Below are 16,923 nucleotides of genomic sequence, written 5' to 3' on the forward strand. Positions count from 1 at the left end.
ACTTGGTTGATGCATGTCATCGATCCCAATTGCGTGGATCGATGCTGATGTTGTCAATCACTGGATTGTCTGGTTCCAGCAGCTCCATTTCACAAAGTTGGGGTACAATCGAGTATGCTTTTTCTTCAAAGATTTGTACAACTGGTGGGGCTTACAGAATTACAGAGTATTCCGTGGTTATACACGACAAGTTCCTGTCGGCCCGGTTTTACTGATAGAACAAGGAAGTGCATGGCTTCATGTGGTAGCGTAGACCCCGAGACTGCCCGTCTGGGTGTCAGCTCATGTCGTCATTCACATTTTTAAATGCTGATTTCAAGGACATGTTTTGAAGAGCTAAACCCGGCGTCCGTCACGACAGATCGCTCCACTACGACACTGTATGAAGAGTTACACCCGGAAGGCGTCCGTCACGACAGATCCCTCCACTACGACACTGTATGAAGAGTTACACCCGGAAGGCGTCCGTCACGACAGATCGCTCCACTACGACACTGTATGAAGAGTTACACCCGGAAGGCGTCCGTCACGACAGATCCCTCCACTACGACACTGTATGAAGAGTTACACCCGGAAGGCGTCCGTCACGACAGATCCCTCCACTACGACACTGTATGAAGAGTTACACCCGGAAGGCGTCCGTCACGACAGATCCCTCCACTACGACACTGTATGAAGAGTTACACCCGGAAGGCGTCCGTCACGACAGATCCCTCCACTACGACACTGTATGAAGAGTTACACCCGGAAGGCGTCCGTCACGACAGATCCCTCCACTACGACACTGTTCACACAGCACAGGACCAAGTCTCCCAAACGGGCCTTCTAAAAAAAAAAATCAGATGATCCCGTGCAACTCTATAATAGTTTTACAAGTCTAGATTTATCAATTTCAACATGGAAATGAATCTATTCTACAAAGAGGGTCACACGACTCTTGCTCAAACATTGTTTGATCAGGTTTGCAGGATTCAAGGACTTAGTAAAGATTTTAAAAAGTTTTATGTTAGACATGTGGAGGACATTTGGAGGACGCATCAGTGACACATTAAAGTGATGTCCAAGTTCCCTATTTTGACTTGTACCACGTGTTGCGGGTCTTTTTTCATGTGAACTATAATAATTAGATGATCCCGTGATATACAAGTCTAGATTTATCAATTTCAACATGAAAATGAAGCTATTGCTCATTTATCAGAAATGAAGTAAAATTTATTAAAAATATCTTTAAAATAATTTAATTCCAGAGATAAGTAGAATATTCAGATTTTTGGGTCCATATTGAAGTACCTTATGCTTGTCGTAAGATCTGACCAAATGTTACCCGTGAAGATCTTTAACTACCAGGTTCCCACTCCCCTCTGTTACTAGACTAGGATGTACCCGTGAAGTTAATAGGTCTTCAGCAACCCATGCCTCCGGGGAACACCAGAAATGGGCTTCACACATTGTACCCATGCGGAATCGAACACGGGTCATCGGCGTGACGAGCGCACGCTTTAACCACTAGGCTACCCGACTGCCCCGTTTTAAACATCCAAACGAAAAAATAACTAATGGTATCATTTATTGCGTCTAGAAGATACAAAACTACAAGGATTATTGTATTAGTACAAATATGACACCTGAGTTATGACCTATGTCGAAGTAACTGAAAATTATCATAATTCGGATGATAAGGACGATATGATTTAATAATTCCTTAATCCTCTACACTACGTTATTGGGCGTTTGAAACAGTTTTATGCGTTTTTTGTTGAAAGGGGAAACCCCTATTCACGCTTTCATTACCCGACGCAAGTTGTGAGTGAGCGGGTGAGTTTAAGTAACGCAGCTTTTAACCGTATTTTCGTTATATCAAGGTGTGGCAGCTTGATGTCGGAGGAAAGCACGAAATGATAGTGAGTGAGTGAGTGAGTGAGTATGGTTTCAATACCGTGCGTGAGAAAAAGGTTTTCTTACGTCATCAAGCACGTTTCTTCCTTCACTGAGGAAGGGTTGCTAAGGATGATTTTGGCCCACAAAACTACATAATTTAGGAAATTACTAAATGGTTCTGAAATCACTCAATGTAGCTAGATGTGGGAGGAAAGCACGAAGTGAGAGTGAGTGAGTGAGTGAGTATGGTTTTACGTTTTAGCAATATTCCAGCAATATCACGGCGGGGGACACCAGAAATGGGCTTCACACATTGTACCCATGTCGGGAATCGAACCCGGGTCTTCGAACGAACGCTTTAACCACTAGGCTACCCGACCGCCCCTCACACAGTGATAGACGTCTTAGACGTTTACCACTTTGATGAAACCCACGGGCACGCCGCACTGAGCATCATGTCAGCGTTATGTAAGAGCAAGCCTAACATGCCAGTTGGCATCTACGTGTACCATTTTTATGAAGAAATAGTTTAATATAATTCAAAATATTCAAAACTGCGCCGGTACAGTTTTTACTTGTGATGAATTTTGTGGCTGATAAGAAATACCCCTTGTCCTTATGGGAATACTTTGGGAATATGTTTCGTAAAAATGGTACCAATGGACTCGATTGATAACAAGCCATCATCACATGGCCATAGTATTTCTGCGTGTCACGTTGGGCAGCGAACAAATAATATCGTCTTTTTTTATGAAAATTGTGTAAATGGAGCCTTTTTACGCCGTATGGAATCTGTTTCGGTGGATAATCGAGACGGTTTAATATTTTCTGGCTTTGGCGTTTCATAGTTCATGTGTGACATTAGCAAGATCTCGGTTATCCAATCAAAATTATCAAAACGAGGTCACTCTTACACGACATGCGTGTGACGTACAGAATTATTATCGAACAGAAGAAAGTTCGCTACTTATGTGTGTCAGCATAGTAAAAAGTATAAAGTGGCGATGGGGTCCTGGTAGTGACGTAGGCCGCAGTCCCTCAATGATTCTGTCTGCAGACCATCACCGGGATCTTGGAATGGTTGATGACGTAGTTGCTGATACTTCCGGTCACCGTCCTGCGCAACATGCTGTGCCCGCGGTTTCCCATGATGATGAAGACTGCCTTCTCCTCCTCTGCAGCGTGGCAGATGGCGTGACCTACGTTGCTGGAGAACATGGCACGGACCTTCCCCTTCACCTGGTAGAGAAGACATACCGTAAATACTTGAAGAAATGCCTGCATTGTGCAGTCGCCTATAATTGAGTGAGTGAGTTGGGTTTTACTCCGCTTTTAACAATATTCCAGTTATATCGCGGTGTGTCAGCTTAATGTGGGAGGAAAGCCCGAAGTGATGCAGGTCTCAGACGTTTACCACTTCGGTGAAACCCACGAGCACGGGTATGGTGCTGACAAACCTAGAAACATAATCAGGGCGAACCGGGATTCGAACCCACAATCATAGGTTTCTGGCATGCCCAAGGGACGCAACTCTGCACAGCGAATCGCGGCGCCTTAGACGACTGGGCCACCCGTGCCCCCCAGTCGCCTATAAGATGGAAATCATATTTTCAATACCCTGCATGAGGAAAAGGTTTTGTTACGTCATCAAACAAGTTTCTTCCTTCACAGAGGAAGGGTTGATAAGGATGCTTTGGACCACAAAACTACATAATTTAGGAAATTAATAAAGCGTTCTGAAATCACTCAATGTAGAGATGAGACGTCAATACACCTGATTTTAGAGGTTTTATGTAGCCTTTTTTTAATATTCTAGGGGGAACGGGTAGCGCAGTCGTCTAAGGCGCCGCGATTCGCTGTGCAGAGTTGCGTCCCTTGGGCACGCAAGAAACCTATGATTGTGGGTTCGAATCCCGGTTCGCCCCGACAAGCATGAGATCTGGATCCGTTGTGACCAGGAACCACAATGGAGAGACAAGCATGAGATCTGGATCCGTTATGACCAGAAATCACAATGGGGACACAAGCATGGGGTCTGTATCTGTGGTGACAAGGAACCACAATGGAGAGACAAGCGCGAAGTCTGGACCTGTTGGTACTAGAAATCAAAATGGAGAGACAAGCATGAGATCTGGATCCGTTATGACCAGGAATCACCAGGGGGAGACAAGCATGGGGTCTGGATCCGTTATGACCAGAAATCACAATGGGGACACAAGCATGGGGTCTGGATCCGTTATGACCAGAAATCACAATGGGGACACATGCATGAGGTCTTGATCCGTTATGACCAGAAAGCACCAGGGGGAGACAAGCATGGGGTCTGGATCCGTTATGACCAGGAATCACCAGGGGGAGACAAGCATGAGATCTGGATCCGTTATGACCAGAAATCACAATGGGGACACAAGCATGGGGTCTGGATCCGTTATGACCAGAAATCACAATGGGGACACAAGCATGAGGTCTTGATCCGTTATGACCAGGAAGCACCAGGGGGACACAAGCATGGGGTCTGGATCCGTTATGACCAGAAATCACAATTCGGGACACAAGCATGGGGTCTGGATCCGTTATGACCAGAAATCACAATGGGGACACAAGCATGAGGTCTTGATCCGTTATGACCAGAAAGCACCAGGGGGAGACAAGCATGGGGTCTGGATCCGTTATGACCAGGAAGCACCAGGGGGAGACAAGCATGGGGTCTGGATCCGTTATGACCAGGAATTACCAGGGGGAGACAAACATGGGGTCTGGATCCGTTATGACCAGGAATTACCAGGGGGACACAAGCATGGGGTCTGGATCCGTTATGACCAGGAATTACCAGGGGGAGACAAGCATGGGGTCTGGATCCGTTATGACCAGAAATCACAATGGGGACACAAGCATGGGGTCTGGATCCGTTATATTACCAGGAATTACCAGGGGGAGACAAGCATGAGGTCTTGATCCGTTATGACCAGAAAGCACCAGGGGGAGACAAGCATGGGGTCTGGATCTGTTATGACCAGGAAGCACCAGGGGGAGACAAGCATGGGGTCTGGATCCGTTATGACCAGGAATTACCAGGAGGAGACAAACATGGGGTCTGGATCCGTTATGACCAGGAATTACCAGGGGGAGACAAGCATGAGGTCTGGATCTGTTATGACCAGGAATCATCAGGGGGAGACAAGCATTGGGTCTGGATCCGTTATGACCAGGAATTACCAGGGGGAGACAAGCATGGGGTCTGGATTCGTTATGACCAGGAATTACCAGGGGGAGACAAGCATGGGGTCTTGATCCGTTATGACCAGGAATCACCATGGGGACACAAGCATGGGGTCTGGTTCCGTTATGACCCGGAATCACCTTGGGGACACAAGCATGGGGTCTGGATTCGTTATGACCAGGAATCACCATGGGGACACAAGCATGGGGTCTGGATCCGTTATGACCAGGAATTACCAGGGGGAGACAAGCATGAGGTCTGGATCTGTTATGACCAGGAATCATCAGGGGGAGACAAGCATGGGGTCTGGATCTGTTATGACCAGGAATCATCAGGGGGAGACAAGCATGGGGTCTGAATCCGTTATGACCAGGAATTACCAGGGGGAGACAAGCATGAGGTCTCGATCTGTGGTGACAAATATTCATCATTGGGAGACAAGTATGAGATCTTGATCTGTTATGACCAGGAATCACAATGGAGAGACAAGCATGAGATCTAGACCTGTGGTGACCAGGAATCACTAGGGGGAGACAAGCATGGGGTCTGGATTCGTTATGACCAGGAATCACAATGGAGAGACAAGCATGAGATCTAGACCTGTGGTGACCAGGAATCACAATCGGGGAGACAAGCATGAGGTCTGGATCGTTTATGACTAGGATTCAAAATCGGGGAGACAAGCATGAGGCCTAGACCTGTTGTGACCATGGGGAGTTACACAGGTCCGGCCATTCTGTGCCACTCACGTTCCTATTGCGCATTTTCTCTCGGGCTGCGTGTAGGTCTTTGTTCACCTTCTCCACCTGCTCATCCATCAGAGTGGCCAGATTCTGCTTGTTGAACTTGAACAAAGCTGTCGGTGAACGAACATTGGTATGCCGGAATTAGGAGTAATTAACGCCGCACGATGACATGCATCAAGTCAGCGAGGCTGTCCACCCAATCGCGTTTGTCGCCTCTTACGACAAGCAAAGTCGCCTTTTACGGCAAGCATGGGTTGCTCAAGACCTATTTTACCCCGGATATCCACGGAGAAGTAGAAGTAAGAACCCAGATGACTACATGTACATAAGTGAAAAACATACTACACAACTTTGGTAGAGTTATTTCTATTCCACGATACAATACTGGAAACAAATTATATTGCCTTCGGCCTTACAAAATTCTACCCTTGTGGGGAATCCGGATTAGAATAGTTGCTCACAATATGAATCATTGGATTGTCTGACCCAGACTAGGCTATTTACAGAGAGCCGTCACTTAGCTCGAATTTTGCTGAGTGCGCGTTAAACAACAACAACAAAAAACAACAAAAACTCTAAGACAATATTTCTTAGTCAAACTCCGTGATAAATCAGTAATGTCCTTTATGCCGTGTAACTATGGAATCTTAGAAGAGACATTGTCGTGCTGTCGCATTGTCGCCCTTACAAAAGCAAGCAAAATGAGACAAAATTTACCAAAGTGCGACAATGCGACAACGCGACATTTTGGCCACTTCTCGCATTTTCGCGCTTTGAACATTATTTTTATATTTTACCAAAGGGCAACAATGCGTTATTTTTCAAATACAAAATATGTCGCGTTTTGGCATTGTCGCCCCATCACAAAATGTGTAAAAACAGCGTTAAACTGCGCGAAAACGCAACGATCTCCCGTGCTCGGGGATAGCGAATGACCTGCACTCACTCACTCACTCACTCACTCACTCACTCACTATTGCTTAAAGGTTACCTTCACTCCACGTGTGTTTTATGGAGGAATCCAACTCGGGAACAGTCACCATGATGACGTAGTCCCGGGGTGTCCATATGTTGTCAATAAAGACTGTAATGGAGATGATTCCGACAATATACTCACCGCGAAAAGAAACGCGAACCATAGATTGGTTGGTTGGTTTGAGTGAGTGAGTTTGTTGTTTTACGCCGCACTCAGCAATATTCCAACTATATGACGGCGGTCTGTAAATAATCGAGTCTTGACCAGACAATCCAGTGATTCATATCATGAGCATCGAACCACGCAATTGGGATCGATGACATGCTTCAACCAAGTCAGCGAGCCTGACCACCCGATCTCTTTAGTCGCCTTTTACGACAAGCATGGTCGCCTTTTAAGGCAAGCATGGGTTGCTGAAGACCTATTCTACCCCGGATCTTCACGGGCTGCGAAACATACAGAAAGGATGTACGTTAAAAAGAGATGTTTCAAATGTGTATAGCCTGATGACAAAACTAACAACCAGTCAAGTCTTACCACAGAGTGTCTTTATTCTTATAATAATAAGCTGCACGTGGTTTCCAAACTTATCGATAATCCTGCACGAGTCAAACGGTGCATCTCCAGTCGTGGATCTATGACGTCACATGTGATGCGTTCATGAGCGTCGGTTCACACAAAATACCAGTATATACGTTTGTGCGTCGAACCAATCTAATATGGCCTTTGCGGGGTATTGAAGGCCATGCCTTGACATTTATACAGTCTCACACGTGGGTGTTTGAGAGTTATATTCTATATATAGAAGTCAATTCCCCTTACACGCATGGGCAACGCGTCACGCAAACCGTGTGCACCCCGTTGGTCACTCGTGTGGAACCCGTCCGCCACGCGTGTGATACCCATGTGCAACGCGTTGAAAACGGGTGTCCACCCCGTTCATCACTCATGTGCAACGCGTGACACACTCATTACAGGGGGAACAAACCTTTGACCAAAGGAGGACCCATGTAAAGCTGAACTTGGAGGTGGTAACAGGGAGAGAATTTTTTGTTATCCTGACGAAAAATGTCAATACACATTTTATTATATGTACTTGCTGATGTCTCATTTTTAGATGTGATATTGTTGGGAAATATGAGTACTATTGTGTACGTGATGTTTTGCGATGGTGTTAAGAGAATACATGATCCTTGTAAATGGTATTGCTATTCAAAAGTTGTTTGTGCTTTGACACTAAACGTCTTTAGTACGACTTGCAGTGATCATGTTTATGAGGTTTGACGGAACATTGTTTTTATTGGACCATAATTACTTTACATGCGTTTATTTATCTCTCTGCCATTAGCATCGTTAACATGTGTTTACTTTTAAGTGTATATACTTATAACACACATCGTACTGATTAAAGAATGACACATCATCGTAACATATATGTACGTTATATACATGCAGCACGCCGGTACTTTGATTCTATAGCACAGAAAATTGTTTTCAGACGTGCCATTCAGACAAATAAGTCAGGTATGACAGTTATCACAATGTCAACGGTTATAAAGATTTGATACATGATGACTGACACGCTTGATGGGTCAGTGATTAAGACAACAGATCAATACACACGCTTCCTTCCTATTTAGTATGTACGTGTAATTACATGACTGTATGTGTATGTATGTATGTGTGCATGGTTTATATATGTGTGCGTGCGTATGTAAATGTATGTAAGCCTAGATTACAAAATAAATGCCTCGATCGTTTGAAGCCAGAAGGCAGGGGTATTCTCGGGAAGGAACCCTATTTTCGCAGTAGGTCACAAGAGCAGAAACTTCTCTCGCGGAATAAGGCGAGTATAGCTGATGCTTCAGGAAGATCGACGTCTTGACCCTGTGAACAAACCTACAGATTACGGATTGAACGCCAAAGGTGTCTTTCAGGTTTCTTAATGTTTAATTACTTTTGCTGGAGAATGTGTTTCGTGTACAAGCGCTATGTTAAGACCAGGTTTTACTTCCGTTTTCCTTTATTTAGCAGGCCCCAAATGCTAAAGAACAGCCTGTATATATTACTATATTCTGCTATGCTTTACATCTAACAAAGCTATACATTACTATTATATTAGGCCTTTGAAACTTTCTCCCTCTGTAACACAAGCCACAGGTTCTAGTATCATTTTCAATATATCCGTATTTACATATATACATGTCATTTATAATTTATAGTCAAAATATATACCTTTAAATATACTATACTCATGACATGATATGGCACAATATAATATGGTTTATATCTATTGACTGTGATGCAAAAAGCGCTGCGTGTGAAGATAAATTTAATTACGTTTGAGATATTTATATATTTCAACACCTTTTTAAACGGTAAAATTAGATACATTTAAAAGGTAGTAGCATATAACACTTGAAATTGAAAGGTCTACAAAAAATTGTAGTTCTTATAATAGAAGGTCCATAAGGGTATCGTTACAAAAATCGTTACAAAAGTAGTTCTCTTGATATTAAATACTGGACATTTCCCCACACCGCACCTTTTGTTTGTTTTTGTTTTTTGTTTTGTAGGGTAATAGAGGTATCTTTGCAGAGGGTGAAATTCTGACATTGCCCACTATTTGTTTGAGGATATTGGAAATGAATATAGACTGTCATGTTGTCTGACTGCAGATAGGATTTTACAAAATCTTAACAATCACTGGGGGTTTCACATTAGGGGTTGTGATTTTTACAATTGCCCAAAATTGTCCTGCTGAGTATCACTGCTTGTTGATGCCAAAGGTAACATTTTATTATTAGAGGAAATACAGGATACAGGATGTCTTCAGGATTTTTAGCCCTTTCCTTCTGTGTGTGTTATTCTGAGGGAAAGAAGTCACTCAACCATTTCACGCTTTCTATGTAAAAGAAGATCAGACTTGGTTAGAATCCATGTTTATCTGTGACAAATTCCAATTGATGACATATTAGTGAACTTGGCAAGTGGTGATGAATTTTGATATTCATCTTGTTATAATCTGTCATGCAATTGTGTGTTAAATCATAAATATGTAAAAGGGACTGTTCCCTACATCCATCAATATCCTCATACATGAACATTAGTTTATTGTATGAATTATATAAAGATCTCACTAAGTATATGTTTTATATCTTGCGTGCATGACAGCTGGGATTAAGGGAGAAGGGAAATATGATCCTAAATGTTTCTAATAACTAGTGGAGGAAATTGGAAATGGCTGAACCTGTCGATAGCATCAAATCCGTGATAGATGTGGCAGATCTTACAGGGTAACATTCAACATTTGATATATTTGTCAACTTCAACTGAAACCCGGTCCCGTGTTGCACGCATGTTACACGCGTGTGCAACGAATGACCCACGCGTGCTCAACGGGTTGCACACGCGCTGCACCCGTTACACGCGTTCTCAATACGTGTTAGGGAAATGAACTTCTAGGCAGTGGTGTCGTTGCTCACATTTATGGCATAATAAACTGTCAATAATGTTTAACGTCTGTGAAAGACTGTGTGAAGTAATACTCAAGAAGCTGATTTTGATTGTGTCCTCCATTGTTGAAACATCCCGCCGTATAACATCATACGTGACTTCCGTCACGCTGGTGACCGGAGGATAAGTAGCTTGTGCGTGTGCAGTGAGTACCTGCTCTAAAGAACTGCCAGTTCCCTGGCCATTTGAATGCTATACTGTGACATATTCTGACACATACGCCATCGGGCGGTGAGGTAGCCTAGTGGTACAAGCATTCGCTCGTCATGCCGGAGCCTCATCTTCCCGAGGCAAGGGTTACAACTGATTATAAAAGTCCACTTAACACCCTTGCCGAACAAGGCTGGAATTTCCAGGCTCGATCGTAGTGCCACCAGTGGCTTTTACGAATAATGTCCCTTCTATGTCCCGCCTATTGACCAATCAGATTCCACCTTTCATAACACTTTCATTTGTTTCAACCCAGTCAAGACGATCTGATCGATAATCAAGATCTATTTTGAAATACAACGGTTCTCAACGCGAAGTGCATCAAATCACTCAATATCTGTCGACGCCCAGTTGGCGGTACACATGCTTTGCCCAATTCTGCAGTCGACTAAAATCTCGTTCGCAACTCCGGAATTCGGCAAGGGTGGAAACTGGACTTTTATAATCAGTTAATCCCTTGCCTCGGGAAGATGGGGCCCCCGGGTTCGATTATTGACAACCAGTAGGCCTGTATACACAGCCAACCCGTGAAGATCAGGGTAAGAATTGGTCTTGAGCAACGGATGCTTGTCTTAAGAGGCGACTAACGGGATCCGGTGGTCAGGTTTGCTGACTTGGTTGATACATGTCATCGTATTCCATTTGCATAGATCGAAGCTCATGATGTCAATCACTGGATTTCTGGTCCAGACTCAGTTGATGCTGCTCGTGAAATGGATTGACGAGGATGCCTGTGATTTATTTCAACTGAAGCATAATGACGCCGCCTTCAGCAATAGACATATGCCTTGAATATTGCCGAGTGCGGCGTTTACACAACAAACCACTGGGGTTCGCGTCAATCCGTCTCACGATCAGAATCAACTGACGCCCTCCGTCCCTCCCCAGCCCTTACCCGCTACCCCGGTCAACAAAGTAACAGGACCCAATATAGACTCGCCCCTGTTATGGTCGAGGAAGTAAGAGGCAAGAGGGTATCGGCAACGTAAGACCGAGTAGCGAAACTCCGAGGTCTCACATCGCCGAATCCCGATTGCCGAGGTCTTACTTCCTCGACTATAACCGAGGAGGAATGCTTTCTCTCACTCATGAACCGTCTATATGCAAGAAATACCAGATATTAAGAAGACATCGAGATACCATATATTGAAAAAAATACAGTATGTCGTGGTATAAAAGGAATTCGACGAAAGCGTGCGAGATTTAAACCACGTACAGCATACAACTGGATTCACGACCTGTAAACTTGAACAACTTTTCATCACCTGCCCCCGTACTTCAGTGGGAAAACCATGCCTCACAAAACTAAACACGATATGTGAGGTTGCAGGTTCGATTCCCGACACCAATATTGAAAACTTTCATTTCCTGTCTTTGATATCATATCACTGGACGTTTGAAACACCAAGTTCAAATTTCATCTACTACCCAAATCATCAGGTCTTACTCGGAAAAAGTAAAATCTCGTACCAGGTCTTACAAGCCAACTAAAACCAACACACTTACAATCAAGGGCGTACGCAGAGTGTGTGCTTCCATCTATAGCGACGGCAACTATCCTGCTGCCCTTGGAAACTGCGTCATTCTCATGTGTGTGAAGTTCGTGGGCGGTTGCCATTCTGTCGTGTCAGTCGTCCTGCCGATGTCGGTTTAATACAGCAATGAACGGGTGGATGGGCCCAACCGTGAGGCCAGTATAATGTAAGCCCACTGTTCATGCCTCATGCATGGCTGCACAGTTCCAAGGATATCGCTAGCATCGTGTCACTCTTGGGTGCGCTTTTGTACTACTGGTGTTTATATTAACGATGACACCTGATATTATTTTGGCGTGTTGTTTGTGTTATATTTGTGGGGTCGACAATGTGTGATGCGTTCACATCAACATCTCAAGGACACTCGATATTTTTAAACAGCCCGCTCACTATTTAAGATACCGAATGAATGTAATGGAAACATAACTTGTCAAAATGGGAATTTACAAGCAATGACTCAACTTCACAGAACCTTCATGAATTTCCAAAATATGAAAAACTAAGTTCCACTAATACTCCATTACAGCTAATCTATAATATCGATATAAATTTACATGTGCTTTGTGCATTTACGTCAGATTTCACGTTTCTTCAGAGAATTTGAACTGAATTATGGGGTCTTTCTATGCAGTGTCAGCGTATAAGTGAATAAGTAGGGTTTGTTTGTTTGTTTGTTTGTTTGTTGTTTAACGCCGCACTCAGCAATATTCCAGCTATATGACGGCGGTCTGTAAATAATCGAGACCAGACAATCCAGTGATTGACATCATGAACATCGATCCAGGCAACTGGGATACGATGGCATGCATCAACCAAGTCATCGAGCCTGACCACCCGGTCCCGTTGGTCGCCTCTTACGACAAGCATAGTCGCCTTTTACGGCAAGCATGGGTTGCTGAAGACCTATTCTACCCCGGATCTTCATGGGTCCACACATTAGTGAAGAAGAAAATATCAGTAAAGATATAAACTAAACTCAACAAAATAAACTATACAACAAATAAAATATATGAAGACATCGTAGTATATGTTAAGACGCTGACAGTGTTTATTTACATGCACAAGATTCACAAAAATGAATTATATATGAACATCAAACTGTAGAGACAATGAAAAGATTCAGTCCATCAAAAAGTGAATTCTTTAAACAACTCCCCAAGGTCAAGATGACCTTACTTGCCCTGTCGTCCTCTTACCTTAGCCTTGACCTTACAGTAATCGGTCACCGGTCGGGCGCCGTCCATTAGTATAGGTGCCCGGGTCATGACCTGTTGAGCTAAGTATAGACGGGTTGGCCCGGAGGGCTGACGTATGTCAGTATTTGTCATCCAACACTGGCTCCACAGGATGAAAAAGACTTAGGTCGTTGGTTTAACACACTATATTTTTCAGTGTAATTGTTTATCACATGAAAGAATGTTACTTCTTGTCACAGTCGTCCCAACTTGTATAATTTTCATAGTATGTTTACAACCAGTAACACTAAGGTATTATGTAGCCCACGGACGTACATACAAGACATATACGTCTTTGTGTAGCCTGAACAAATGTATCAAATTTTAAATAATTGTCACGAAAAGCTGAATTGTAAATGTATATCCATAAGTTCATGGTTCACTTCAACTTGGAGATATGCTTACGTAAGACCAGGCGATCTGCAATGAAACTGCATCACATTGTTTTGCATTTTATTATGATGTCATCGGTTTCAATGGTTTATGCCACAATCCAATGCAGTTTGCTTCAAGTCAAAAGTCCGAAGTCTGTAAAATTCTGTTCGGTCTAGTAAGCTACGCGATAAATCGGAAAGAACAATGAAGAAGGAAGCATGGTTCATTTCACGACAAAACATTGTTCCATCATTACGTCATTTCTGTAGACACGAACATGAGCTCGCAATGTGATGACGTCGTAAATTGGACGACGCTATTTTGGAGAGGAAAGTGCTTTGTGAGTTGTTCCCCACAGATGTAGCTAGAAATGTAGATAAGCACAATGGCCGAACGGTCGCACCCAAAAGTGGGAGAAAAATGACAATCGTTTTTTGAGACAAAAGGTTCAGTTAATCGACGTGTAAATTGTGAGAATAGCTGGAAAATACCAAACTTAACCCCCCTGTTTATAAAATTGACTTGTCCGACATTGACGAGGTTTGTATTCAGGGAGTCATCATTATTTATAATAACGGGTAAATATTCTTAAAAGTTGTACATGTTATTACATCCTCCAAGACGTAGAAATAAATGAGTCGTAGTCCTTGTTTATTGTACGATAAACAACTCCCACTCGTCGTTTATGTCTTAAATAAATTCAATATGCCTACCGTATTGCAAGGATATTATAATGTGGCGTGGCTACTGGTTCTCCCCTTGTAAACCACCCAGATTCACATACACCAGTGCATGAGTGAGAGGTTTTGGTTTAACACTATGGTAAGCATTAGTTCATATCGTATCAGCTTAAAGAAAACCGGCTCAGACGTTTCATGTGCTGACAAACCTAGATGCGAATCAGAGCGAATCTGGGGTTCGAACCCACGATTATAGGTTTCTGGTACACAATTCATTTACAATATAATTTAATATTATACGCACATCAAGTAGTAGCAGCAGCAGCAGAAGAAGTAGTAGTAGTAGTAGTTTATAGGAGTTTTGGTTTGGTATGTTGTTTAATGCCGCAATCAAATATTCCAGCTATATGACGGCGGTCTGTAAATAATCGAGTCTGGCGAACAATCCAGTAATTGACATCATGAGCATCGATCCACGCAATTGGGATACGATGACATGCACCAACCAAGTCAGCGAGGCTGACCACCCGATCCCGTTAGTCGCCTCTTACGGCAAGCATGGGTTGCTGAAGACCTATTCAGTAGTAGTAGTAGTAGTAGTAGTAGTAGTAGTAGTAGTAGTAGTAGTAGTTGTACACCTGCCGAACTTAATATGTTATGAACAATGAATATCACTTGCAACCAAGCGAAGTTATGATAAGGAAGACTTCATCCCTTTGTGTGCTCCTTCGAATCTTCAGGTCGTGTTTATGTGCCACAACGCTTGCCACACGGAATACAAGGGTAGCCGAAATGACGGTGTTCAGATCTCTTGGACATGGATCAAACTGTGTGATGTCAACATTGGTCCTTATTTGTCCTGCTACCATATCTACAAACATGTGACCCACATGGGCGGGGACCACGCCATATCACCACTTTGAATTGCATATATCAACATATATGTGCGGGTTACCGCTCTTATATACCTCGGTACCACCCTGACGTGACCTTAACACAAGCGGAACTGAAAAAGAAAGCCTTTTATTTGCCCAATAACAACTTTCATTTATCACAACTGAACAATAGCACAGTTCTATTATTTTTTTAAATTATGTAAATTTTAACAGTATAAAAGGACTGGTCAAATAGTGTATGGAAGGGGACATGAAACAAGGTTACATGTATTGGGAGGGGGGGGGGGGGGGGGGGGGGGGGGTCATTGGCGTTCTTCAACCTCTCCCCCTTTAACAAACGCTTGTGGGGTGGAATGGTGACATACCTTTGCTCTGGTCAAAACATACATCCTGGCCAATGACTACTGTCCAAAAGAGAATCAAGTATATTCTTGGAAGTCTAGTGATGTTCTTGGAACTACACTACTGAAAAGGAAATCACGATGACCAATGCATTAGACATATGGGTGATTGCAGGCGAGATATTGGTCTGGTGGTACAACGTTTTTAGGTAAATGGTCAGGAATGGCAGAAATTTTAGAGATGTATATGATTGTGAACCAGGCAGCAGTCTGAAACTGAGAGTTCACAAAGAAACACCTTGTAGTGCCGCACCTGAATTAATCGTTGTGGACACGCAGGCTGACCTGTGATGTGAATCGAAGAAGTATCCGGTAGAATACCAACTACTAGGGCGAATACTTGTTTCATGGCGTCATGAGTCATGGCGTCTATCTTGTAAAACATTCAGCGCAGATCTTGAAAAAAACATTTGACAGGCGTTTCATTCCTGGATTGTTATACGAAATCATTATTTCTAAATTGAGCGAGTATTATGCCCTTCGGTCTCTTAAATCGTGTGTGTGTGTGTGTGTGTGTGTGTGTGTGTGTGTGTGTGTGTGTGTCGGGGATTGAGCGCCGGAACTTCCGCTCTCCGGGCGGACGCTCTACCACGAGACCACGGAGGCGGTCACAGATAGAAGAAGTTAGACACACCAGAAAATACTTTTAGTGCTTAGGTGTTATTGCAGGTACATTTTAGAAAGGTCTGCAAATGCGTACCTGTTTGTACCAACAAACACTGAATCTCCTTATTGCGAAAAGCTGCATATAAGTACCTATGTGAACTATCACACACAGAATCTCCTTATTATTATTACACTGACCCGCAACCGCCAACGTGTCGGAATGTTGGAGGTCAAATGTGTCTCCGCCAAGTGTATTTTTAGAAAGACTGTAAAAAAACAGAATGTTGTTGTGGCCTACAAAGACAACGAGATTGTGTATGACTAAACTATACTATAACCTTCAAAGTCTGGGCATGACATAAAATTCTTACGTGCCAGTGATACACATTCTGTACAAGCTGAATGGTGTTTGTACACAAACTAGACCATTCCGATCTTAAAACGGGGGCCTGGGCTAGGCAGTTGACTAATGACACTAGGTCGATGTCTAAATGTCCCGATTATCTGCAGAAAGATATTCCATAGGGAGAAAAAGGCAAAACAGCGGTGAAACTTACATGAATGGGCCACTGAACACCACTGACGACACCAGAGGTAAAAGAGAAACCATGACCTGCACGACCAATAATGTCATACGTATACGCATCTC

At 43.3% G+C, this 16,923-nt stretch overlaps 1 protein-coding gene across 2 annotated transcripts; it reads right to left on the minus strand.

The window, feature by feature from the left end:
- Nucleotides 1–1,550: 1,550 nt before the first annotated feature.
- Nucleotides 1,551–12,284, minus strand: LOC124134109 (universal stress protein YxiE-like). Of its 2 annotated transcripts, XM_046498770.2 has the most exons (4): nucleotides 12,053–12,278; nucleotides 6,836–6,928; nucleotides 5,848–5,954; nucleotides 1,551–3,117 (listed from the first exon to the last, which is right to left on the minus strand). In XM_046498770.2, exons 1-4 carry the CDS (start codon nucleotides 12,162–12,164, stop codon nucleotides 2,917–2,919), a joined length of 513 nt encoding a protein of 170 aa, XP_046354726.2. In that variant the 5' UTR covers nucleotides 12,165–12,278; the 3' UTR covers nucleotides 1,551–2,916. The 2 variants fall into 2 exon arrangements, with proteins under 2 accessions (XP_046354726.2, XP_046354736.2); XM_046498780.2 differs by lacking the exon at nucleotides 6,836–6,928 and having other exon boundaries at nucleotides 12,053–12,284.
- Nucleotides 12,285–16,923: the final 4,639 nt, after the last annotated feature.

This window comes from Haliotis rufescens, unplaced genomic scaffold (genome assembly GCF_023055435.1).
Source record: "Haliotis rufescens isolate VD_foot unplaced genomic scaffold, xgHalRufe1.0.p SCAF_16, whole genome shotgun sequence".
Classification (NCBI taxonomy): domain Eukaryota; kingdom Metazoa; phylum Mollusca; class Gastropoda; order Lepetellida; family Haliotidae; genus Haliotis; species Haliotis rufescens.